Genomic DNA, 25,344 nt, shown 5'->3' with positions numbered 1-25,344 from the left:
TGTCCTCAGGGCCTCTGTCAAGGTTTCCTTCGCCGTTGCCACCCACCTGACCAGTAGTTACAGGGATCACCTTTCCAAACAAATGCACGCAATATGTTAGTGATGCGCTTGCATTCCCACTACAGACAAAACAACGTCGGCACAGTAGGAAAAACCATGAAAATAAACACACTGCCACTGGTTCTCAACCTCCCTGACCCTCTAATACAGTTCCTCATGCTGTGGTGACCCCTCCCCCCCAACCATAAACTTATTCTCATTTCTACTTCATAACTGCAATTTTGCTGCTGTTATGAATCACCTGTGTCTTAGACAACCCCTGTGAAAGGGTCATTTGACCCCCAGAAGGGTCATGACCCATAGGTTGAGAACCACTGCTCTAGATCTTTCCATAGATGAGAAGCAGCAGAAGTTTCCACTCTCTGGAAGGCTGTGCCTGACACGCACCAAGTGCCATGTTTGAGCACCACCACCACCACCACCCCCCCCCCAAGACAGCAGAATGAAACAGCAAGAACAAAAACCAAACAGACTGAAATCTGGCCAAGTTTGAGGAGGTCTTGGAAGCTTTTTTCCTGGTGCACTCTGGGTGCATGGCTCCCTCAGGGCGCAGGGTATTTAAGGACTAGCCACCACTGCACTGGAGCAGCCTGGAGGAGAGGAGCTACAGGTCCTCCTGGTGCTAGCATCCGGGAGTGCACCTGAAGGGTAGAAAGTAGCAAGTCTAAGACCTAAGAGCTCACCTGGTGGCAGGGGGAGTTCCCCAGGCCTTCTTTGGCCTTAGGCCCGCCCTCCTGTCTCTGACTCTGAGGTGTCATTACTTAGGGACAGAGGGAGGGGAGGAGCCAGAGAAGCCATGCTACCCTGGTGGTGGGCTCCATGGTGGTGTGTCTATTGCAGAATCTCAGCCTTGTCCCGGTGTTGTGCCTCAGCTCATTTGAAGAGAAGCTTCTGGCTTTCAGAAGGTTGGAACTATGCACCGAACATCACACACAAATCCCAGAGCTTTCTGTCAGAATGACAAATGCCATCTGCTTCGCTTTGCCTTGCTGGGAAGTTGTTGGAAGCGTCTTTCCTGCCCATCTCTGGCCTCTTCCTTAACCTACAGATGCTGTCAAACTCTGGACACCGTGGCCGGAGTTCAGTCCTCATGCAGAGGATCTAGTGTCTCTGCAGATGTGCTGTGCCAATGGATCACCCCCAAACTGTAGTTCACTCAAGAATAAAGGGCACCAGCCCCTCCCCATCCTGACAGTCCTTTGAGGGAACCCCACTTTGCAGACAGCCCTTACAGCTTAGAGCTTACAGCTGCCTATTAGCTCTTCTGAAACAATGCTACAGATCCCTGGCTTTAAAACAACAGTGTAGGGCGTGTTCACATATCACCTGTGGCTTAGCGAGCAGGGGAATAAGGAGTCAGTATGTGTAACTGAAGCAGTGTAGCATGCGCTGTGGTGATTTGAAGGAGATGCCTCTAATCTCGAGCGTTTGAACAGTTGGCCCCCAGCTTCCAGGAGGCTTAGGAGGTGTGTTCATGGTGGAGGAACTATGTCACTGGGGACTAGCTTTGACATTTCAAAGGCCACAGTTTGCCCTCTGCGTTGTGCTCTCGGTTTGGTTTAGGAGGTAAGCTCTCAGGAGCATGGTGCTCCACTCACCGTGCCTGCCTGTTGCCACACTTCCCCACCACAAAGGTGATGATGGGCCCTTATCCCTCTGGAGCCGCTGGCCTAGATGGTTCCCTCGGCTGAGGCTTCCTGCTCATCGAACCAGCCAGCCATCTGCCTCATCACCACACAGCCCTGAGACACCTTGGATGAATGGACAGGGCAGGAGCATCAGGTTCAAACTCCAGCTCTGGTCACCAGGGTGCCCTGTACCTCTGTCATTAGCTTTCCTGATTCTGTAAGAAATGCTTCAGATAACCAGTTTACAAAGAGGACATGATGGCGCTTAGCTGTAACCTATCATTCAGGAGACAGAGGAAGAGGGACCCTCCAGCCTAGGGGCCAGCCTCAGTGACAAAGCAAGGTTGTGTTCAAGAGGGAAAAATAAACCAAAAAAAAAAAGAAAAAAAGAAAAAAAAAAAAGAAAAAAAAGAAAAAGAAAAAGAAAAGAGAAAGAAACAACAACAACAGCAGCAGCAGCAACAAAAGAAAAGGTTTGCAGTGAAACTTTTTTTTTTCCCCTTAAAAACACAAAGATGTTTTTGTTTCCATCTCAGGTGTGGGATATGCGGCTGCTGCACACTGACCACAGCAGCTGACTGTGGTTTGCCTCACGCTCTGGCAGGGGTGTGATTTTGCCAGCTGCAGATAGTTTACATTTGAAATTCTGGGGACTCTTGAGAGAGTATATAATAATGCTAGAGGCCTGAGAAGGATGGCAGCACCTGCCGCCGGCCTCATTGCTGCTTGCTGTTTGCTCCTGCTGCTGTTGCTGGATTGCTGGCTGGTGGTTGTTGGATTGCTGGTTGCTGGTTGCTGGTTGCTGGTTTCTGATTGCTGGTTGCTGGTTGCTGGCTGCTGGCTGCTGGCTGCTGGTTGCTGGTTGCTGGTTGCTGATTGCTGGTTGCTGGTTGGAGATATCCTGACAATTAATATCAAGTTCACCCCAAGGAACTCAATGTCCCTAATCAACAGGAAGTAGTCTAAAAATATTGACACCCCTTTCCCCTCTAACCTTCTTTCTCTCCTACCTAGTGAAGGGTCGGAAGGGATAGGGATGGTGCACGGAGGTGGATAAAAGAACACAATCAAGTAGCTCACAAGTCCTTAGACCACCCCCACCACCTTTTAAAAGTTCTACCATCTCCCAACTGTGCTGGGGACCACAGGGACTTATCTAACCCAGATCGTATTTCCTGTATCCATCCATGCACACAGAGGATAGTTAAGTGCATAAAACCTAAAGGCAAATCTTGGCAAACTGTCACTGTACAGACATTCCTCAGACACATCTCCCAAGACTAAGGGTCAGAACATCCCCAACATCCTCTGCTCTGAGACCCCCCCTCAATGTCTCTCTCCCCCCATGAAAATCTCCTCACTTACTGGAAGGGAAAACCACAACCTGGACCTCTATTGTTATCCTCTCCTCATTATTAGAATTTGACTTTCTATGTCCGCTTGCCTGGGTCATGGAATGCCCAGAGAGCTAATAAAGCTGTGTCTCCGAGGGTCATTTTAGAAGAAACAGCACTTTTGTGGATCACGTAAAGAAGGTGATGATGTCATCCAGTCTTGATAGGGCTGGTATGGAAGGCTGGATTGGCCTCTCTCTGCCTGACTACTAAGCAGGGGTGTCGCCTTCCCCAGCCTTGAGTGTCTCTTGTTTTTCAGGCCTCCAGGGACTATGGGACTTCTTAACCGCCATAAGCTTGTGAGTCAGAAACCTTTGGATAAATCTCTTTGTAGAACTGTGTTCCTGCGCCCCCTTCTTTTGAGGGTCACCTGCTGCCCCTACTGCATTGTGCAGCTGAGTCTCACTGAGCAGCTGCCTCTCAAATGTTTCACTTGTCCTCTTGACTTCCCATTGCCTGGGGGGTGACAAAGACTGTGTGTGTCTTGAGATGTGAGTCTTGTCCACTGTGATTCATCACAGTGCCTGTTCGTATGGCCGTGGAATATCCTAGTGACCAATAGGGAGCTCTTTACTTGGCTCTTGGCTGGGAATGGTATCCAGGTGATCTCTAGGTGGGACATGGCTAACAACAGTCCTGCTGGGCAGTTCCGGCTGGTCTCCTGAGGAACGCCTCAACTTTCCTTACAGTCTGTCCCTCCAGTGGGATTTTGGGCCTTGCTCACAGTTTATGTTCATCCTTAGGACTAGACAGGATAAATAGAGTGGCCTAGCAAGTGAAGAAGAGTCCCCTCATCCCTTCTTTCCATTTCTTAGTTCAGCAGACAGTGTCTCAGGTGTAGCCCTGGGAGGTCAGGTGTGCCTTCCTGAGAGCACAAACTCCTTCTCCTCAGCATGGTAGGCAGAGAGACGGGGACCCCAGCGCCCTTGGATTCACCCGGCGCACCCCAACAAACATGGGGTGGGGGTGGGGGCAGTGATAGAGGCAACACAGCAACCTTTTTTTCTAGCGTTGTCTCTTCTGAAAGTGTCGCCAATGCTGGCTTTTCCCTTGGTCTCTTTCAGCACAGAGCACTGAGTTTTGATCGCCCTCTGCTGGTCATATGACAAACAGCTGGCTCAAGCCTGGCATCTCCCTCCAGAAGAGCCCCAGGAACAAAGCTGGTGCTTAATGCTAATTTAGAACGATAGTGTTATTTACACGTATGAGATTGTCAGAGAACTAGCTTAACTAATGCAACATGACAGTGCTATGGCAGGTACGCGGAGCAGACAGCTCTCACGAGTACCAAGTAGAAGACTGTTAGTGCAGCCCAGCCTTTGTGAGGAGAAATTAAATAGGATGATTAAAATCATTGCAAGTGTGGATGTCTCTCATAAACAGATGACTTTGGCCAAGGTAAAAGTAAAATAAGAGACATTGAAAAAGAGTCTAAAGAAGTGTTTAGAAACCCAGAAACGCCACTGTTAGAGATCAATGGAAGGGCACACCAGTGCAGAAAGAGGTACACAGTTTAAACCTCTGTTGGAGGAAAGTGTGCCATAGTAAGGGGTGCTAAACTATGGTGAGCCATGAACACTAGAGTGCAAGAAGGTTGTGCCCTATAGAGAAGTGCTACTTATGAACAGCTGCACTTTACAAAGTCGATCACAGAACTGTATGCTCAAGAACCATTGCTGTTCAAGCCTGTGGTTATACTGTGTGTGTGTGTGTGTGTGTGTGTGTCCAGATCCAGTGTGACTACCAGCCAATCCACTCCTGGAATTGTCGAAGATTTTTCCCAGTCAGATTAACGTGTGTGTGTGTGTGTGTGTGTGTGTGTGTGTGTGTGTGTGTGTCCAGACCCAGTGGATTACCAGCCAATCCACTCCTGGAATTGTCAGATTAATGTGTGTGTGTGTGTATATGTGTGTGTGTGTGTATGTGTGTGTGTGTGTGTGTGTGTGTGTGTGTGTGTGTGTATTTGTTTGTTTTTTGCTGGAAATATCTACATACACCAAACACAAGTTCTTCAGCCCACTGGCTTCACCGAGCCAGTCGCTAGCGATGGCTTTTTATCACTGGTGCTTGACAGCTAGGTTTAGGCCGGAGCACTGACCTTCTGTTCCTTTCACTCTCTGGGGCTCCACACTGGCTCCTTTGCACCCTTGGAGACATGAGGCTCCGTCTAAGGGGGCTTCTCCAGCCACCTGGCTGAGGGACGCCATCCTGCCAGAGTTTCTGCTTGCTCTGTGAATGGCTGTCTGCCATGCCAGCATTAGGAAAGGCACCGGGGCCTATCTCAGCCACTGCTGCCCCATTCTCAGGCTCCAAGACATAAAAGTGCCTTGGATCCTCCTGTTCTGAGAAGACAATGTGTGCACAGGAGCATGGATAGCAAGTGGGCCTGTGTGGCTCTGATAGAGACTGGTGTCCGTGGGGAAGGACATTTGTTTCTCGAATTGTGGGGCATGGCTAGCTAGGCTAAGACCTTCTTCAGAGGACACACTGCAGGGTCGGTTAAGCATTGGCCAGCCCAGATCAATTCCTCCCTGACTGGAATCAGCTGAAGTCAGGCACTACAGCTTGAATAGTGGTTCCCAATGGGACACTGAGGGCCCATGTGATCAAAGTCAGAGCAGGCACAAGGTCTTGGAGACAGTAACCAGGCTTGAGACATGTGCTCAGGAATGGACAGTAAGTATGCAACAAATTCTGTGGCTTGCTTGGGCCAGACGGATGGATAAGGATAATGTGGGCCAGACCCAGATGGCTTAGGATAGCACTGGCAGGAGGGGACCACATAATGGAGACTCTTACACGTTGAGCAGAGGTTGTCAATCCCCAGAAGCCATCATCACAGATGAGGCTTATCAATGAAGGCCTGCCATCTGCCTCAGGGCAGGGCCAGTTGGGCATAATGAGGGCGGCAGGTGTCACTATGTTGATCCTTAAGAGTTACCTTCTAGCCGGGCAGTGGTGGTGCAAGCCTTTAATCCCAGCACTCAGGAGGAAGAGGCAGGTGGATCCATGTGAGTTCGAGGCCAGCCTGGTCTACAATGCGAGTCCAGGACAGCCAAGGATACACAGAGAAACCCTGTCTTGAAAAACAAACAAACAAACAAACAAACAACAACAACAAAAGAATTACTGTCTAACTAGAGCAAGGGGTCCTGATTTTCCACTTGGAGCTATAGTTATATAGGAAGTTTCTTTCACAAATAAATTTGCATAAATAAAACAGACTGCTAAAAGGAAAAACAGCACACAGAGAGTGACAAGACCTGCAGGCCCAAATGGAAAGGCTGAGGGCAACAGTGGGTCAGTGCAGCCCAGCTCTTGTCCAGGCCATTTCCAACAGGGACAGGACTGCTGGACATGCTGAGTCAGCAGAGGGAACTGGCCCTGGTCTAGCAGCTCCAAGTCGGAGAATCAAAGGAGCTTAGAGTTGGGGAGTATCGCTGAGGGCCCAACCGCAATGGACCCCCGAAGCCAGGCATCCACCTCAACCCTGCACCTTCCAAATCAAGCTAGGTGACCCCCCAGGGGCATCTAGAATTTGAAGCCAGAATTCCTCCATCTGCCTTGCCTGTCGCAGCATGTCACCATGCTATGGGCAGCCGAGATCTGGTTCAGACACCATGCAATGTGCTCGAGTGTTGTCTCCATCTGGAAACAGATGAGTGGAAGGGCCGTGAAAGGCCCTTCTGGGTGAAGGGTCGGGGGACACCCAGCCTCCAGCCTCCAGCATGAGATCCTGTGGTCCAAAGTGCCCAAGCCTCACTTCCTGCTCTACTGGATGGGAGTCATGTGACCCTGGGAAAGTCAGGTAAACACCTCAAGGTGTTTCTTCTCCGCTATAAAAGGGATGAGTGTGTGGCCTGGACAGGGTGGGGCTGGAGGTGCCAGAGGAAAAGCCTGGCACATAGCATTCATGGACACAGGATGAAATGGGGATGCCCATCTCCACCCAAAGGGGATGCTACCCCAGGCCCTGGGGCTAAATATCCAGAGCCAGCTCCTGGGCATGGCTGTGAGCCTCCGTGCTGCTGCTGTGTTTTGACTCATTGATAAGTGCTTGAGAGAAACTTTTTTTTTTCCGAGACAGAGTTTCTCTGTGTAGCCTTGGCCATCCTGGACTCACTTTGTAGACCAGGCTGGCCTCGAACTCACAGCGGTCCACCTGCCTCTGCTTGCCGAGTGCTGGGATTAAAGGCGTGTGCCACCATGCCCGGCTTTTGAGAGAAACAAATTAAAGAAGGAAAACTTGGCTTTGGCTCAGGGTTCTGGGTGGCCAGAGTCTACGTGTCTCTTGGAGTGAGATAGAGCATCCATTGCATCCTGTCACCATGGATGTTGTCTGGCAGGCCCCTCTCCTGGCACTTCTGGTCTGTGGCATTCCAGCTCTATTTCTGGGCTGTGGTGAGGGTTCCGTGGTATAGAGGGTGTGGTAGGGCAAAGTTGTCCCCCTCATCCTCTTCTGTGCCCCTCCTTGGGAGCCATGTTGAGAAAGAGAGTCCCAGTTGCCAGGACTCCTGACATCAGGGGGCGTAGGCTACCTCTGTGGTGCCATACTGGGCCACCCACCAGGAAGCCCCCTGGAGGAGTCGCCTGGAAGCTCAAGGGTTTCTTCCAGCCATCCAAGAAACGAGTAGGTCTCTGACTCCATGTGCTGGGAGGAGGTGGCCAATGTGGCCATTGTCACAGGACTTTTGAGCTACCACAGTGGCCGAGAAAACAGCGTGAGCAGCAGACACTACAGTGGACTGTCCTCCGAGCGTGGTGGCCTTTACTATGTTCATCAGAGCATCGGTAACTACTAGCAACAGCCTCTTGAGATCTGGCCCGTGATTGGACCCTAGGTTCCAGCCACTCCTCCCTGTGCCTCCCTCCCAGATGGATGTAATTCTTCCCAGGGTCATGTGTGCTCTGTGGGCTCCGAAGGGGCCAGAGGATATAGACCGTGGAAGGTTGAGAGAAGGAGGAGTCCATCTATACAGCCATAGGAAAGTCATCAATCTGTGCTGCAGCAAGGCTTTGCCATGGTGCCATCGCTTTGCGGCGGGGGGTGGGGGGGTGGGGGGGGTCACACACAGACACCCTATAAGTAACCCCTCACCTGCGCTCTGTAAGTAAACTCAATAAAGTCATCGGGCTCACCAAATTGAACTTTGGTGGGATCAAACTTTGGTCTCTCGGTGGCGCTCTAAGTGCTGTGACAGATGTTGGTTCGAATTTCTCCGAATGAGAAGTTCAGAGGTCCAGAAGCTGCCTTTGGCATCCATCCCTTCTCGGGTAAGCAGGACAAGTCCTACCCTGCACCCGATGTGGGACTGGTCCTTCTCAGGAGCACCTTCATGTAGGGGATGAAGGTACACACTGATCGCCCTCCCACCTCCTCATATCCGTGCATCTGCATAAATTTACTCATACTCCCCGAACGGGTGACCCATGCATAGTTTTGAGATGCACACTTTCTTGTTTATTTCCTTTATGGCCCCAAGGACATCTCCCTTCAGAGAGGACTTGAACCCTGCCTCTCTGCTTGAGCTATTTTGGAGCGAAATATGCTTGTTCAGCCCTCGGGTGTGGGCAGGCGCTAGTTTGCAGTCCAAAGTCTCAGAGGTTTCTTATCTCGCTCATGTCATAGTTGCCATTGGCTGCAGGGCGTCATAGGGTCCATTTTCTGTTGAGAAGCTTGATACAAGTGGACTGCATAATTCATAAGAGCACAGAGGCGGCTTACTCAGCTCTTGGTTCTGGAGGTCCAAAGTCAAGGGCTGTGTCTGATAAGGATAGACAGGCGATCACAGGGCAAGGCTCAACAGATAGGTTCCTCGGATGAGGTCACCAGTGCAATTGCAGGGGCTTGGCCTCATGCTCCCAATGCTGACACCTCCAGATACCATATTTGAATATAAAGTGTCTATCCGCCCCCCCTCCTTCCTCCTTGTCTTCAGACATACACCCCAAGCTGGCCTGGAACTTGATACACAGCCCAGGCTAAAGTGCAATTTACTACACATCTCAGGCTGACCTGGGACCCACAGTCCTCCTGCCTTGGCAGTGTGCACCACCACTTCCGGCTTACTTTCTGCCCTCTCAATATTCGACAATTAGAGTTCAAAGGGAGTTTTGGTGGGGATATTCAAACCGTGGCAGAAGTTTTGGTCAGTCTTGAACCTTGCAATGAGAATCTAGTTCTTTGGTCACTCGCTTTCCCCCCCTACAATGTCCTATTTAGCTCTCTCTAGAGGGCACTGTATTCTTTGTTGTATTTTATTGAGTTTATTTTAGTCTTGAAGAAATAGCCTACAGAATCACCACGACAGACACAGCTTTTATTTCTCCACCGAATGCCTTAATTCCCCATAAAACCAGCTTCTCAAGAAGCCCAGTATTTCCCACTGGCAGTGTCTTCCTGGAAAAGCCGCTTGAGGGAAGGCACTCTTGAAAGACCTTCACGGGACCATTACGGTAGTTGCCACAAGGGGTCGCTGTTGAACAAGATTTGGGTGCAGTTTCGTGGCCCATCTTGGAAGACCTAACTCTTCCTACACCACAAACCAACCCAAGTGGTGTCTTGGTCTCTTGGTTCACTAACCCTGACTTCAGCAGCTAGTTAAGTCTCCACACCAGACAGTACCATCAGCTCAGGTCATTAGTCCAGACCGTTTCCACCATGAAGTCCAAGGTTATCTTTTCCTGACAGCAGGTTTTCATCAAGAGCACCCCAATTTATCAGAGAGGTTCCAGGAGCAGTGACTGTCAAAAGGGGAGCTGTTAAGGATTCCTTTACTTCCCAAAGCCCATTCCTTATCACATTCACTTCCTTCTCTGTGTACAAGGCCTGGGGAAGCTGTTGAAGGCACAGATGCCTTATGGGTAAAAATCCGCCCTGGGCACTGTGGCTGGGCATCCCTACCATCAATTCAGTTACTAACACCACCAGGGCCACAGTGCCTTAGGCAGTGTGTGTGTGTGTGTGTGTGTGTGTGTGTGTGTGTGTGTGTGTGTATATGGCTTGTGATTCTCCTGCCTCAGCCTCCCCTACTTGAACTCCCACACCCGACTCCCCAACATCCTTATAACTTCAAAGAATCATACAATCTCCACCCTGGGGGTGGATTAGAGGAGAGGCTTCTCCTGAGGAGCACTAGATGGCTTGTTTCACTGAGTGGGTGATGCTAAGGGGAGGAGCTAGGACTTTGGGGCTAATGGGTGGAAACGTTTGCAGCAGCTGATGCTGGGGTGACAGGAGCAAAGGGAAGGTCCGGGGCAGCAGGAGGGCGCAAGCTTTGAGGAAGTGTGTTGCATGTTCACTCCGCAGATTTCTCCCCTGGCTGACTACAAAAACAGGTACTTCCTTTTCCTCTCTCTTCGCCCTCTCTTCTCTTTTCTTCTTCTCCTCCTCTTCCCTCCCTCCCTCCCTTCCTCCCTCTCTTGGAGACTGAACCAGAAGAGTCTCACAGACCTCTTTATTTGGAGACGGTCTCACCACATTGCCAGAGTTGGCCTCGAACTCGTTCTGTGTGGTAGGCAAGTCCTTCCCACCACGGGATGTTAAGGCCCATAGTATTTGCAAAGTCTTGACAGCTAAGCTTGTGGGCTTAGGTTGGAGAGAACGTAGCACTTAAAGGACACAAGATGGCTCTTCCGGGGGTCTCAGGAGCCCCTCTGCTCATCAGACACCACCGTAAAAAAGGGGCTTGTCCAAAGCTGCTCAGCAAAGCCCACCTGCAACGGGTCCTCACCTTAAAAAAAAAAAAAAAGACACCAAGCAGCCAGCCAGCGATGGAGAGCTAGTACAGCGATGGATGCCAGGGCACCTGTCAGGCCGGCTCAGGACAGATACTCCCGCACCGTGAGCTCCTTCAGGGTGAAGCCCCTGTGCGTGGGCCTCCGAAGCTGCGTGTCATCCAGCCTGCCCTGCAGCGACGCGAAGTCCTTGCCCAGCGCATAGGCCAGGCGCACCATGGCGTCCAGCAGCGGCGCGTAGTAGCGGTGGCTCTCGCGCGCCCACAGGCGTTGCAGCGCGCGCTCGCCGACCGCAAAGGCCTCGTCCGGCCGCTCCAGGTCGCGCAGGCACACGAGCGTGGCGCAGAGCGCGGGCACGGCGGCCGTGGGGCAGTGCGCCGTCAGCTTCTCCTGCAGCGGCACCACGCGGCCGAGCAGGTCGAGCGCGCGCGCGTACTGGCCGGCGCGCAGGCAGCCGAAGGCCTCGCGCAGCTCGGGCCGCGTGAGGAAGTCGGCGAACTCGCGCGAGCGGCGCACGGCGCGCACGGCGTACAGCAGCCGCAGGTACTCGCGGAGCTCCAGGCGCCGCTCGCTGATGGTCTCGGCCGACAGGTTCCCGGTCAGGCGCTTCCGCGGGAAGGCCACGTCTTCCAGCTCCGGCCCGAAGCGCTTCAGCAGGGCCTTCTGCAGCCTCTCGAAGTCCGAGTAGCGCCGTTCCACCACCGCCTTGTCGCTGTCGAAGCTCCCGGTCTGGATCACCACGACCTGATACATCTGCAGGCAGAGCGCAGGGGCTAGGCTCAGCACACCTGAATGCAAGCCGCGAGTGTGCATGGGTGTGTGCATGCGCGCCCCCACGAGCTGCCTGTAACCGGAACCCAGGACCTTTGCACAAGTCTGGCAATCGCTCAACCACTGAGCTACAGCCTCAGCCCAGGCCATCTGTTTTTGAGACAAAAACTAGCTGTGTAGACGAGCCTTAGCCTCCCAAGTACTGAGATTGCTGGTGTGCCCTGCTTGGCAGCAGTGTCTGCCTGTCTGTCTCTGTCTCTCTCCCTCCGCCCCACTCCCCCCATGAAACTGTCCCCCATGCCATTCTGAAAGTCACATTTTATACAAGGTAATAATGTTAGATTTTACATTTTCTTTATGAACATTTTACTTGTATTTGGTGTGTGTGTGTGTGTGCGCGCGTGCGTGCGTGCGTGCGTGCGTGCGTGCGCGTGTGTGTGTGTAGATCAGACACTTGTGGGAGTAGGTTCTCAGTTTCCACCATGTGGGTTCTGGGTGTCGAACTCAGGTGGACAGGCTTGGCTGTAAGTGCTTTCACAGGCTGAGCCATCTGGCTGGCCCTTTGCCATTTTCACGAATACATGTATATCAGACTTTGAGGTTCGTTACCCCGCCTCCCACACCACGTTCCTGCTTCCCTGCTGTACTAGCTTAGCCATCAGTAAAAGGATAAAGGTAGTTCATGGCAAATGTTGCTTCTTAAGAGTAGCAGTGCTTAGAAGCATCTTGGAGGAAAAAGCACAGGAACTTGCTGGTGTCTCTCTTGGCTTTTTACAGTGCTCTGCCTGCATGTACACGTGCAGGCCAGAAGAGGGCATTAGATCACATTATAGATGGTTGTGAGCCACCATGTGATTGCTGGGAATTGAACTCAGGACCTTTGGAGGAGCAGTCAGTGCTCTTAACCTCTGAGCCATCTCTCCAGCCCCATCTCTTGGCTTTTTAATCATTAAAAAACCAGAAAAAATTGGGAAGTGTGGGTTGGAGTCGGGAGAGCCTATGTGGAACACCTGGGCATTCATTTCAGGCAGAGCACATTTAGGCATAGTAGTCTTACATTGTAATTTAACCTCTTCGAACGTCAGTTTTCCCATCCTTAACTTGAGGGTGGGAATAGTTCCTGTTTTTTAAATGAGGATTAAGTGGGTGAATGAACTCATTGATAGGAGGAAGAGCTGTGCCCAGCATGCACTGGTGGCTACTGTTACTGTACTACCAATGAGGTCCCGGGGAGGAGGCGTGGTGAAGCGTCCTGGTCCCAGGGAGGTGGGGATGGTTGGTGTGACTCTTCTACTGTCCTACGACAGGCTGATGGCCCAGGCTCACAAAGATGACAGCTCCCAGCAGGGAATTTCTCACAGCCAGAACTAGCAGCTAGAATTTAGTAACAGAGCTGAGTATTCTTTTGTGTTTACTTTTGTAATTGTTTTTTCTTGGTGTCAGGTGAAACTGATCTTTCATTGAAATGTTTTGTTTTTTTTTTAAAAAAGCAAGTCAAATAAAAACCAAGAAAATATTAATGATTGGCGGGCATATTAGAATCAGTGGATGCAGGTGATAAACAGCTGGCGTCGTGGGATCAGGAGGAACGTGGCTCCCACATCTCGAATCTTCATGGAGCTGGGCAAGTGGTACCCTGAAACCTCCAGCTCTCTGGAAGACTGTGGATTAGTGTGTCATGGCATGGGTAGAAGGTTGAGGCCTCCCTAGACCTTCCCAGGACATGCAGAAGGGGATTTAAGGGGCTCTGTCACCTCTCAGCTCTGCTTACCACAAACTTGGAGACTCTCCTCTCCTCGATGCGGGCTGAGGCGATCTCGAAGAGCAACCTGACGTGTCTCCAGCGGCTCTTCTCCTTCTGCCATTGTTCTTGTAGCTCCCTCGTGGTCATGCTGGAGTTGGAGCTGGGGCCGTCTTCGGCTTCTGGAGGGACAGTGCCTTTAAGGAATCTGCAATTGGCTGTGCCCTCTGGGCAAGGACTGCCCTCCCCCTCTCACTGTTGGGGCATCAGCCAGAGCCCTGGGAATCTACCTAGTGTGTTGACCTCAAAAAATCCCAACACTCAGCCGGGCTCGGTGCACACCTGTAATCCCAGCACTCTGGGAGGCAGAAGCAGGTGAATGTCTGTGAGTTCGAGGCCAGCCTGGTCTACAAAGCAAGTCCATAACAGCCAGAGCTACACAGAGAAACCCTGTCTCAAATAACAACAACCACCACCCAGCACCACCAAACTAGCACTCTGACTGCTTATTATGAAGAGCAGTATCGGGGTGTTGTGTCTCCCACTTCTGGCCTGCTGATGGACCATTTTGTAACCACTTGCTCCTGACAAACAGGGACCCACCCGTGTACTCCCCAGGTGACCGTGGAGCCCCTTAGTGCATATCAGCATGGGGGAGGAAGCCCTGAGGAGGTCATGTTTCAGCCCTTGCTATAATGACAGTTTCATCCCAGGGTGCACCTGTGATTCTCTGTTTTAAACTCAGACCTCCTGTTTCCTTGCCTGGAAACCAACAGTTTGTTTGCTTTTGTTTTAAGATAGGGCTTTCTCTGGGCAGCTCTGACTAGAACTCTGTAGACCAGGCTGGCCTCAAACTCACAGAGATCCACCTGTCTCTGCCTCCCGACTGCTGGGATTAAAGGTGTGTGCTACCACTGCCCAGCTTCCCACAGTGTTTCTTAAGCCCCGCTTGAGCCCCACGCCTTTCTAAGAATCTGCTTAGTTTTTCTCCAACACAGTTGCATAAAGAACTGTGCATTTAATGCAAGAGGCAAAAGCCTGTAAAAGCCTTATCTTGTACGACCTGACTCACCTGTCACTCCCCCACCCCCACCCCCACCCCCACCCCCACCCCTTCCTCTTGATACTAGAGTAAGTGCCTCCCATTTTGTTCCAGTGGACTTTTCGTGGCACTTCTAATTATTTTTCACCAATGTCTTTCAACTGAGCTTGAAGGCTAGGAGAGTGATCAGTTTTAGTTTTCATGCACACCCCATCTTAAATGAGTGTAAAGAGAGATTATTCCAGGAGATGGCACTATAGCAGATATTGTTAATGCCAGGCCAGGACCCATTGGCAGCCACTGCTCTGGAACATGCTATTGGCTTCCTGAGGGAAGTACCTGTATCTCAGGACCCTGGGGCCTTTCTAGGACCACAGCAACATGCTCAGGTGTCTCCCTCATCATTTGCAAAAAGGGACGTTGGAAATCTCTGGTTTCTTTGTCCCTTGGATGCACAATTCAGGTGTGTTCTTTACACCTTCCCATGGACCCCCATCCAGACTGAGTCCCAGTCACCTTCCCCAGTCATGTGATCATCCACCCCCTACACAGGATGCAGCTTTTGTCCCCAATTGCCGATCTGCCTTCAAGGATCTTATCCCACATAAAGAGGCTTCACCAAATCCTTGTCTTGGGGCTGCTTAGGTGACCCCACTTAAGATAGCTGCCTGACTTTTGAACTGTGCAGCCACTGAAGTGCTTCAAACATCTTTGCTCTGACTTCCACCCCCGTCACTGAACCTCAAGTTTACCTAAGTGTTCTTCCGGTCCTGGGCACGGGAGGCCTGGGCCTGAGGGTGGTGCTTCTTGTCTGTTCCTTGTTGTACATTGCTTTATGGGTCCTGTCCAGCCAGGGCTCCCAGGATGCTCTGGGCTTGCCATGCTCCAAGGCTACTAGAGGTGTAAGAGAGAAAAGTGAGAGGCAACTCGTGCCGGGGTTCCTGAAGTTCCTGAAGTTCCTGGGGTTCATGTGACTCTAGTTGTAATCCATGCTGGCGGGCAGGGGAGGAATGACACTGGTCCCCTTGCTGGGTCCTCTGCTGCCCACCCAGCCAGATCAAACCGAGCCTCCCCCTGTGATGGACAGACAGATCCTGAGTTAGGGTTGTGATCTGTGTAGTATTTAGTTGCTGTGTAGTATTTAGACACTGTGTAGTATTTAGTTTCACATGATGTACTGTCAAGTGACAGCAATAACCCTGGGGGTTACCTAGGAGAAAGATACTGGCTAGTCCAGAGGAATGTTCCGCCACTCAGTTTTATACTTCAGTGCAAACCCCGCCCCCCCCCCCCGATCTATCCACCTTTAGTCAAATATTTAATATTCCCAGGTCATCTCATCTGGTTCTTCACACTTCCTTTTTAATAGAACTCCCACAAAACTTTGACATTCCTGCTAAATAAGAGATAAGGAAACGGGTCAAGCCGAAGGTCTCTGGTTGGTGAGTGTACAAAAGAGCCAAGTGGGAGTGTCTCTAAGACACACTGGCCGTGGATGCATCTTTGCTTGCCCCCAATCTGATCCTCCTCCTCTGCAGAGACAGTTTCTATTTTCACTTTGCGGTGAGGAACTGAGACACAGAGGCTGAGAGCCAGGCCTGGGGTGGGGGCTGGGACACAAGCCCATGTTGGCTGACTCCAGAACCTGCTCTGACAAGAAGTGGACAAGAGGCAGACAGCAGGCCAGCAGGCCTCTGGGCTCTGGTCTGTGCACGTAAGTAAATGGACACCTTGGTAGCTGTCGGTTCACCCAGCGTCTCTATGCCTCAGAGTCTTATATAAAATGAGTACAATATCGGAATCCACCTTCACAGACTGGTGACATGCATGAGATGTTTGAGAAGCAGTAGTGAAATCAATAACCCTAGAAATGGATGCTTTGTACAGGTAGCTACAAATAAAGACACTCTCTCGGAGGAACAAATGGCAGGGCATCCTTGTAGGCACACATGTTAGGTTTTCTTTTAATCGCTGACAAGGATACCTGGCATAAGCAACTGAAGGGAGAAAGGGTTTATCTTGCTCAGTCCCAGCTCTCAGCTCATCATGGTGGGAGGGTATGGGCCACGCACAGCAGCTCACCTCCAGGGGGCCAGGAAGCAGAGAGGAGAGAAGAAGGGGAGAGGAAGAGAAAGGGGAGAGAATGCATCTGCATTAAGAGAGGCTTTTCCTATGTCCCTCTTGCTTTTTTCCGTGTGTGTGTGTGTGTGTGTGTGTGTGTGTGTGTGTGTGTGTGTGTTTGTGGGTATGCATGCATGCTCCATGTGTGTGCATGCCCTACAGCGCATGAAGAGTTGTGGAGGTCATGGGGCAGCTTACAGGAGTATGTGTCCTCCTTCTACTACACAAGCCCTGGGGCTGGAACTTGGGTCATCAGTCTCAGTGGCAAATGCCTTTACCAGTCGTAGTGGCTTGAATAGGTTTGGACCCCATAGACTGTGTGTCTGAACGCTTGGCCACAGGCGTGGTGTTATTAGGAGGCGTGGCCTTGTTAAAGGAAGCACGTCACTGTGGAGGCGGGGCTTTGAGGTCTTATATGCTCAAACTACACCCAGTGTGAATCACATCCAGTCCCCCTCCTGGCTACCTAAGGGTCAAGAGGTAGAACTCTAGGCTCCGCCAGCACCATGTCTGCCTGCATGCTGCCATGCTTCCCGCCATGAATGAACCTCTGAAACTGGAAGCCAGCCCCAGTTAAATGTTTGCCTTGGTTGTGGTGTCTCTTCACGACAGTGGAAATCCTAACTGAACCACATTTTCCTCTTTTCCTCCTAGCCTTCGGGATGGTGCTACATAGGTACGTTCAGGGCAAAGCCTTCCTCCTTACTTAGTCATCTATGGAAACACCCCACAGACACACCCAGCTCCCACGCTAGTGTAAATCCAGTTACGTTGGCAAGATTAACCACCACAGGACAGGAACTCAAAGGGGGTGCAATGGTGTCATTCTCGCCCCCTCTCAGGACTTTCGTTGGCTTGGCCTAGGGGAGCTGGTGGGTCTTGAGCCTGTGCCTCGGGTTTGGGGGAGGGAAGGCTGTTCTTGATCCGGCAGGATGAAGGGACCCTAGGCTGTTTTCTGAGTGGCATCTAAGTAGTGTTCCAATAAGCGCCATCAGGGACCCTCCATCAAGCCTCACATTTACGGATGGGCCAACTGAGGCACAGAACAAGGATTTGGCTGGTCCAGTGTGGTTTATGCTCAAATACTCAATGGCTTGTGTGCCTTGCTAAGCTCTCTCAGCCCTCAGCCCCGTGGAGGAGTCAGGAGACATGGCCTCCATCCTGACGGAGTGTGGTCCTTGGGCAAGTTGCTATTACCTTCTGTTTTCCATTTTTCCCTTTCCTTCTGGGAAGGGTGGCTACCAGCCTTATCCCACTGTTAAATGATGATGCGACGGGTCCCTCATGTTCTGCTGAGTCAGTGGTTCTCAGCCTTCCTAAGGCTGCAACCCTTTAATACAGTTCCTCACGTTGTAGTGAGCCCCTCAACCATGAAATTATTTCGCTGCTACTCCATAACTCTAATTTCGCTACTGTTATGGACGGTAATATAAACATCTGATATCCAGGACACCTGATGTGTGAACGCTAGAGGGGTCGCGACCCGCAGGTTGAGAACCACTGTGCTCAGCGCTAAAGCAAGATTTATTGTCCTATTTAACAGATTACAGGTGTGTGCCACAGTGTGCCTGACTTCTCCAACAGGGACTTCGTGTTTTCTGTAGGTACTCTGTGAAGTGAGTGGAGGCATGTGGAAGTAGCCTTAGTGGTCCAGGCCTTTCCAGATCTCTTTTCTTGATCTGGGTAGCTTGTGCCATGCCAGAAGCGGGGACTTCTTCCACAGGCTCTAGGAAGACCTCAGAAATGTGCCTGTGCTGTGCGCCTGTGCTGCGTGCTCCACTAAAGACCTGGAAAGAGCTGTCATGAAACAGGACCTTAGAATAAAACACAAAGCCACAGGCAAAGCTGTTCCTGGATGTCTTCTCATATAGGACAGCCCGGGAGTCACACATTTAGAGGCAAGTAGAAAAAAAAAAAGGGATATGTTGACTGCTCTCCAACCATAGCCAAGCCTCAGTTTCTCCATGTGAGAAAGGAGAAGTTAGTCCTGTTGCCAAGCTCCTGGGGGACGGAGGGTTCTGAGGGTGCTGCCCTCTTACCTCTCCACGCCCACAGTGGTAGAGATTTTACCCATCACAAGAGAGGACTGCGGATGTTGGTACTGACGGCTTGGGGACCTGCACTTGGCCCAGAGGACAGAACGGTGTCCCAGCCTCCCACCCCCACCCCCAGTTCCTATGCATGGCTCCCGTTCTCTTCATCTTCTGGGGGTCTCGGCTCCTGTTCTCTACTTCAAGGGCTCCTGCACTCTTCAGTCCTCCTCCTGGGTACACAGGGCCACTTGCAGAGCCTAGACCATCTTTCTCAGGGGTCATAGATCAACGAGTGTCTAGGAGGATACAGTAAAAGCCCCTCCCCCTTCCCAGGAGAACTGCGAGGCACCCATTCAAAAAGGAGGGGGAAGAAAATACCCAGAGTGGCAGCCCTCTCTGCGGGAGTTTCAGGTTAAGTTGAAGCCCCTTTCTTTCTTGGGCAGTTTTCCCCGAGGTCTTCATTGGAGGGTCAGCCAAGGGCTCCGCCCCACCCTGCCTGCTCTGCTAGGGAAGGGTGAGCAGAGCCCGGGGTGGGGGTGGGGTGGGGGGATGGGGGCTCCTGGTGCTTCCCCGTGAAGTTTGCCACAGGAAGCGCCCCTCCCCCAAAATGTCGGTGTGCATCAGAATCCCCATTGGGATGGGGGGAGAGGAAGCAGTTGGGGGCTTTAACAAAAGCAGCCTGCTACCTCACAACACCCAGATAGGGCTAGGGTGGGTTCTGGATTCTATACCCCGTTGCAAGGTCCTCAGTTCCACTCTTTGAGGAACACAGGTCTAGCCTTGTTCCTGTGAACTGGAATGGTGCCGGGGTTAGAGGTTGGAGATGGGTATCTGCCCCTGGTTTCTAAGGCAAGCCTTATAGATAGAGGCTCCTCACAGCCTTGATCCTTCCCGCCCCTTCCCCGGGGAGTTCCCAGAGGGTCTCTCGAGGAGGTCAGTGGGTAGAAGCCAGCTGAGCTTGGGGTCAAACACTGACTGACCTGGGATCTTCAGGCTTTGGGGGGCTCCAGAGGTCCAGGAGAGTCACATGTCCCACTCCGGTCTCTTTCGCAAGGTCCAACAAGACGGCAGAGCGCTTGCTGCTCTTCTGGTTCTCTGTTTGAAAACAGGAAGTAGGCTGAATAACCTCCTTCAGAGGCCCCAGCTTATTGGCTGCTGAAAAATGTCTGTGCAACCCCATAGACAGATGCATGTAGTCCATCAGGCAGGCAGGCCATCTACAAGAGAGCAGTTTAACCCCACTTCCTAACAGCCCTCAGCACCTTGATACCTATTAGACACCTGAACAATCTCTGGCATTCGGAGAGTCAGTCTCAAAGTCCTTCATCTTAGTCCTTTTCCGTGGCAATGACAGAAGACCACAGGCTGAAACAATTACACACCAAGAGTTTCTTTAGCTTGTAGTTCTGGATCTGAGACATCCAAGAGCACAGTGGCAGTGTCTAGGAGGGCTCACCTGCCACGTGGGACACGACACGGCACAAGGTGGACAGGCAAGAGGGAGCCTACCTTATATACCCCAGGTTCACAGTTATGGTAAGAATCCCTCATGAGCCAGTCACCCCTCAGAAGGTTCCACCTCCGAAACCCATGGTGCTGGGGAATCACAGTCCAACACAAGGACTTGGAGACACATCCTTTGAATAGTTATCGTACTCGCTATGAGCTAGGCACAACAGGAGACCTCCGTGCTCTATTCACAGACTGGAGAACTGAGTCCAAGCTCCGCTTGGAACACGGAGCTGGTGGGATGCAGAGCCTGTGCTTAGACACGGAAGGGGATTGGGTGGCCTCCGGGTTCCCATTCAGATCTAAGCTATGTCCACGATTAGTGACAGAAAGTTCCAGGGAAGATAGGTCACAGCACAGGGATGTCACTCATGGTCACCAGTGTGTGTGGCCTTAGGGGAAAGAGGGTGGAGAGGCGCAAAAGTTAGAACCTTTCTGTCCATCTCCGAAAGGCCTGTCGTGTGTCGTCTGAGCCGTACTCTTCTCTCCTCGGCACTCATGGCTGCGGTCTTCCTGTCCCTCCCTGTTCACGAACTTGACACCCAAGAGTAGATCCTTGACACCTGCGTTTCATTTTACTAACCTTTGAGTTTTATACACATCAACCCATGTACACTACTTGCGTCGCTTGGTGTCTCGTCTCTCTCCTTCAGTATTTATGTGTGTAGGAGTTAGTGGTTGTACGTGTATACGTGCATGCGTGTGTGCGCACGCACAGACACATGTGTGTTAGTTGCTGAGTTTTAAATCTCCCTCTTGTCCCATTGTTACCTTATTGAGCTTGTCGCTGCTTTTCATTTCTGAAGCTGTGGTGTTCGTTTGCCCTGTTTCCAGAGTACCGCCATGGTTGCTGCTGCTGGTTCAATTCTTAGGCATTTAGCCAAGTCCGTGTGACTGTCTGAGGGGACACTGCTGGGTCTTTGAGGAAGAGAGCCTCCAACTGCCCTGGACTACACCAGGCCACTGCCCGGGTGGCCATCTTGCATTACCCCAGCTGTGAATCTGCTAGGCTGTACCTACTCTGCCCCTGACATGGCCAACACTTCTTGTAGCTATTCTACAGTGTGGGCAGTGGTGTCAGCGCATAGCATAGCTTACGTTGGCTCTCCCAAAGACTCATCACGGTGGACAGCTTCTCAGGCTTATTTCCCACCTCTTTCTTCCCTGTTTGACTCCATTGCTTGTCTTTTTATCAAATTCCTTTAATGGCTGCCGATAGGCCATGCATGTTCCTTTGGGCACGCGTGCCTCTTAATATCCTTTCCCTCCGGAGGCTTCCATTTGCACTTAATGGATCGTGTGATGAATAGATATTGTCAACCACGCTCAACTAAATCAATCTTGCTTTTCATTGTCACTGAGGTCTCACCCTTATTTGCATCTGCTTCAACCCCAATAGGCCCTCAGCAAGCTTACGAGGAGTCAAGATGCTCTGACCATTCTGTGATGTCATGCTGAAGGTGTGAGGGCTGGCAACTGATGCTGTACTAAAATCTTCACAGTTTGCTTTTCTTCTCAGGACTCCCTGCTGCATCTGTTTACCTATTGGTTTTGTTTATGGGATGTCACCCAAAATCCTGCCTCTGCGCCAACATACTGTCATAACAAGAGCACCCATATCTACAAGATTTTGTTTCAGGCAAGGACTTGAGAGAATACTGGCACGGTGTGCCTCTGGCCTGCTAGTCTTGCCTGCAAGGGCCATTGTATCTCAGTTGCCTCTGCCTCCCATTGCCTGCCAGAAGGCCCAGTAAGGTTAAGGAGACAAGATGTTGCAAAGAGGCGTGGTCCTCTGCCCCTCCTCTTCCTGCTGTGCAGCTTTCTAGTTTCTTGCTCTGGCTCTGCCCAGGCTTGAAATCTGTGAGATGTCAGAGCAGGCTCTCTGAGCTCATCACAGCAACTAGCAACCACGGGGGAATAATGTGACAGTCTCTGCTTCCTTTTTTGGGGCTAGGGCCCATTTTTTGGAAACCACCTGATGTGGAGGTGCACCCAGATTCTGTCAGAGGAACACAACTGGGCCAGTGTGACCAGGAGACTTTGTCACCTACTGTGTGTTGCCTGTCTTCTGTAGCCCAGAGCCTGGTCAGGGAGGGAAACAGACAGAGGCTATGTCTTGTCCACTTGGGCAGCCGTAGTGGAATGCCCTATACTATGTGGTCTAACCAACAAAGTTTGTGTCCTACAGTTTGGGGGGCTGGGACATTTAAGACCATGGAGATGGTAGAGTCAGTGTTTGGTGAGAGCCTGTTTCCTGGTTTGTGGATGGCTAACTTTTTTGTTATGACTGGCCATGGTCAGCAGAGGGCTAGAGAATTCTCAGGGCTCTCTCTTTCTCTCTCTCTCTCTCTCTCTCTCTCTCTCTCTCTCTCTCTCTCTCATTTTTTGAGACAAGGTTTCTCTGTGTAGCCTTGGCTGTCCTGGACTCACTTTGTAGACCAGGCTGGCCTGGAACTCACAGAGATCCACCTGCTTCTGCTTCCCTAGTGTGGGATTACAGATGCACACCACTGGGCCCAGAAGGGGTCTCCTTTTTAAGGGACATGGCCCTATAAGGTCTTTACCTCATGAGGTAGTCACCTTCCAATGTTCCTCCCCTCAGGGCTGCACATTAGGTGCAGAAGTCTGAGAGGACATATTTGGTCTGAAACAGAGAAGATAATGGTGGGCCAGAAAAGAACAGTGGGCATCGCTTGTGGTAATAGTAAGGTCAGAAGAGGGGAAGGGTTCACTATGGAGTCAGGAAGGGGAAACGCTGGCACCTTAGGGTCAGATGCCCTCTCAGGAGAGTGTCCCGAGAGTGTCTGTCCTGCTCTGACCCATTGGTGATGTCCCATGACATTCAGAGCCAATCCAAACTCCGTCCTCTCTCCTGCCACTTGTCTCCCCATCCCAACTTCACTGCTCTGTTCCCAGCATCCTTTGCCACCCTCAGCACAGCCATGCTGGAGGGTGCTGGAGCGTGGTGGAGATGCGAAGCCTTGCCTGCCCAGGAGTGTCCTTTCTGGGAAATACCCTTCTTTAGGTTCTTTCCAAGTGGGCTCTTCCGCTTCCTGTCTGTCTTCTTCCTGTTGCTTCTACAGGCAGCCTGCTCTTGACCCCGTGCCATCTACCACCGCTGGTGTACCGGCTTGCTTACTGTCTTAAACACCACAGTGACGAGGAGCTGTGTCTGTCTCGGCAGTCTGTCCCCAGCACCCAGCACCCAGCACCGTGCCCACCACACCTAGTAGGGTGCTCAGCAGGTCACTGCTGTGTGGCGGAGGACTTGAGCAAGCGAAGGAATGGTGAGGGAATGCAGTAAAGGAATTAGGCTGCAGCTCCAGCTCAGGCCTGACTCAGTGTCCACCTGCGTCAGCCACCGCCCCTCTCTGAATGGCAAGGAGATTAAACCGGCCCTTTTTATGTGCAAACACTCTGCATTGATTCATACTTCAGCACCAGAAATTACCGCTTACTCAATTCCCCAATGCCTCAAAAGCAGTGAATGAAGAAATAGATACATACATTGCTGCTCACCACCACCTCGGACCTCAAGCGCGCTTGAGACTACAATCCTGAAAACTCTCTTTTGAGAAATGAAAAGGAACTGATGACTGGAGGATCTCTCCAGATCTTCCAAAGAAACCTGAGCTGGAGAGGCATTCTGCAAGTGATCCAAAACCTGGTAATGTAGCCGCTTTCATCTTTTTTTTTTTTTCCCTAGCTGCGCAGGCACGATGAGCCATTTTAAAGATTTCAAAGGTTGTTAATTCTGCAGGACTTTAAATGAGGGCTGCAGACCAAGTGTGCTGCTGACTGCTTTTGTGGCTGCATTGAGACACAACAGGAAAGACTGGGGTGCTGGCCTCATTTCTGCATGACAGGCTTAAAGAGCTGAGTCTCCTGGTCTCCCCTCAACCCCAGGATGATGGTCAGACTTCAGATCTATGTCAGGATTTTCTGTGAAGTGGAAGCAACCGAGCTTTTCTCATCAGGCCTGCTTCGTGGTGAAGGCGGGATGAGAGCTTGAGGACGAGCAGGAGCCAGGCAACACCAGGGCGCTCTGCTATTTTTTTCCCAGGCCACGCAGATGGCAGAGGCACCATCTCCTGAGGAAAACTGTTCAAGGTGGAAGCTGAGGAACCATTGTTTCTTTTCTTCTCCATTCTTCTTGTGTGTGTGTGTGTGTGTGTGTGTGTGTGTGTGTGTGTGTGTGTGTGTGTTTGAAACAGGGCCCTTGGCTGTCTGTCTCACAGAGATCTGCCTGCCTCTGCCTCCCGAGTGCTGGGATTAAAGGCGTGCACCACCATGCCTGGAGAGGAATCCTTTTCTCAAACACTCTCTTGGGTAATGGGATATTTATTTTTTCAAACGAAGATGATTCTAGAAGCATTGTGGACCAATGAGGAAGGAGGAGCCTTAACGAGGAGTCAGGGGAAAGCTAGGGTAGCAGAGCTGGCTTATATTTATTAAGAGTCTGATGATCCCTGTTGCCATAACAAAATAGCACAAATCATATGGTTTTTGTTGTTGTTTTTGTTTTTTCAAGACAGGGTCTCTCTGTGTATCCTTGGCTGTCCTGGACTCACATTGTAGACCAGGCTGGCCTCGAACTCACAAGGATCCACCTGCCTCTGCCTCCCGAGTGCTGGGATTAAAGGCATGTGCCACCACCGCCTGGCTCATATGGTTTATTAGTGACAGGTATGTATTTCCTGTGGTTCTGGAGCCTGGGAAGTCTAAGGTCAAGACTCCTGCAGACTGGGAATGAGCCTGGGGCCCACTGTAGATGCCTGTGCCACATTGTTTTCTTGCCATCAACGAATCCCCCCAAGTCTCCTTCATAGGGGAACTAATCCATTCATGAGGCTCTGACCTCAAGACAGAATCACCTCCTCAGCCTCCTAATCACTGAGGGGTTAGGACTTGAATGTGCACAACTAAGGAGGAGAGGGGCTGGAGAGATGGTTCAATGGTTCAAAGCACTGGCTGCTCGTTTAGAGGACTCAGGTTCAATTCCCAGCATCCACATGGCGGCTCACAACTGTCCATAACTGGAGTTTGAGGGGATCCATTACACCAGGCATACATGTGGTGCACATTATCTGTGCATGCAGGCAAAATACCCATACACATGAAATAAGATAAAATAAAATAGAATAATATATCTTAAAACAAAAAGCTGAGGAGAGTTCAGACATTCAGACTGGGGTCACAGGCGTTCAGCAAAACCTTCCTACGTTCACTGTTCAGGGATGTGTTAGGACAGGAGACGGGATGCTGACAAGATGCTGGTTCTGATTCTGAGGTGGGAATGGAGTGAGGA

General features: G+C 51.2%; 1 protein-coding gene across 4 annotated transcripts; it reads right to left on the bottom strand.

Annotated features, from left to right (window-relative positions):
- Window positions 1–8,522: 8,522 nt before the first annotated feature.
- SNX20 (sorting nexin 20) lies at window positions 8,523–19,619 on the bottom strand. 4 transcript variants are annotated; one of them, XR_014774718.1, is made up of 5 exons: window positions 19,508–19,619; window positions 15,126–15,267; window positions 13,362–13,513; window positions 10,536–11,572; window positions 8,523–8,847 (listed from the first exon to the last, which is right to left on the bottom strand). XR_014774718.1 is itself a non-coding variant. In XM_084757907.1 (4 exons), the coding sequence occupies exons 2-4, from the start codon at window positions 15,253–15,255 to the stop codon at window positions 10,904–10,906; spliced, it is 951 nt and encodes a 316-aa protein (XP_084614033.1). In that variant the 5' UTR covers window positions 15,256–15,264; window positions 19,508–19,612; the 3' UTR covers window positions 10,481–10,903. The 4 variants fall into 4 exon arrangements, 3 of the variants coding, with proteins under 3 accessions (XP_084614033.1, XP_084614034.1, XP_084614032.1); XM_084757907.1 differs by lacking the exon at window positions 8,523–8,847 and having other exon boundaries at window positions 10,481–11,572; window positions 15,126–15,264; window positions 19,508–19,612; XM_084757908.1 differs by lacking the exons at window positions 8,523–8,847; window positions 19,508–19,619 and adding an exon at window positions 15,678–18,555 and having other exon boundaries at window positions 10,481–11,572.
- Window positions 19,620–25,344: the final 5,725 nt, after the last annotated feature.

Source organism: Acomys minous, assembly GCF_964271855.1.
Source record: "Acomys minous genome assembly, chromosome: 14".
Lineage (NCBI taxonomy): Eukaryota > Metazoa > Chordata > Mammalia > Rodentia > Muridae > Acomys > Acomys minous.
Note: the sequence above shows the minus strand (reverse complement) of the source record. Positions and strands in the feature narration are given on the sequence as shown.

What these genes read in the sequence shown, in the direction of transcription:
- SNX20 (XM_084757906.1), bottom strand. Translation starts at nt 15,255, where the DNA reads ATGGCAAGCCCAGAGCATCCTGGGAGCCCTGGCTGGACAGGACCCATA. An exon ending in AGGACCGGAAGAACACTTAG is followed by an intron (nt 13,514 to 15,125) that starts GTAAACTTGAGG and finishes CTGTCCCTCCAG; the next exon opens with AAGCCGAAGACGGCCCCAGC. An exon ending in GGAGAGTCTCCAAGTTTGTG is followed by an intron (nt 11,573 to 13,361) that starts GTAAGCAGAGCT and finishes CTCTGCCTGCAG; the next exon opens with ATGTATCAGGTCGTGGTGAT.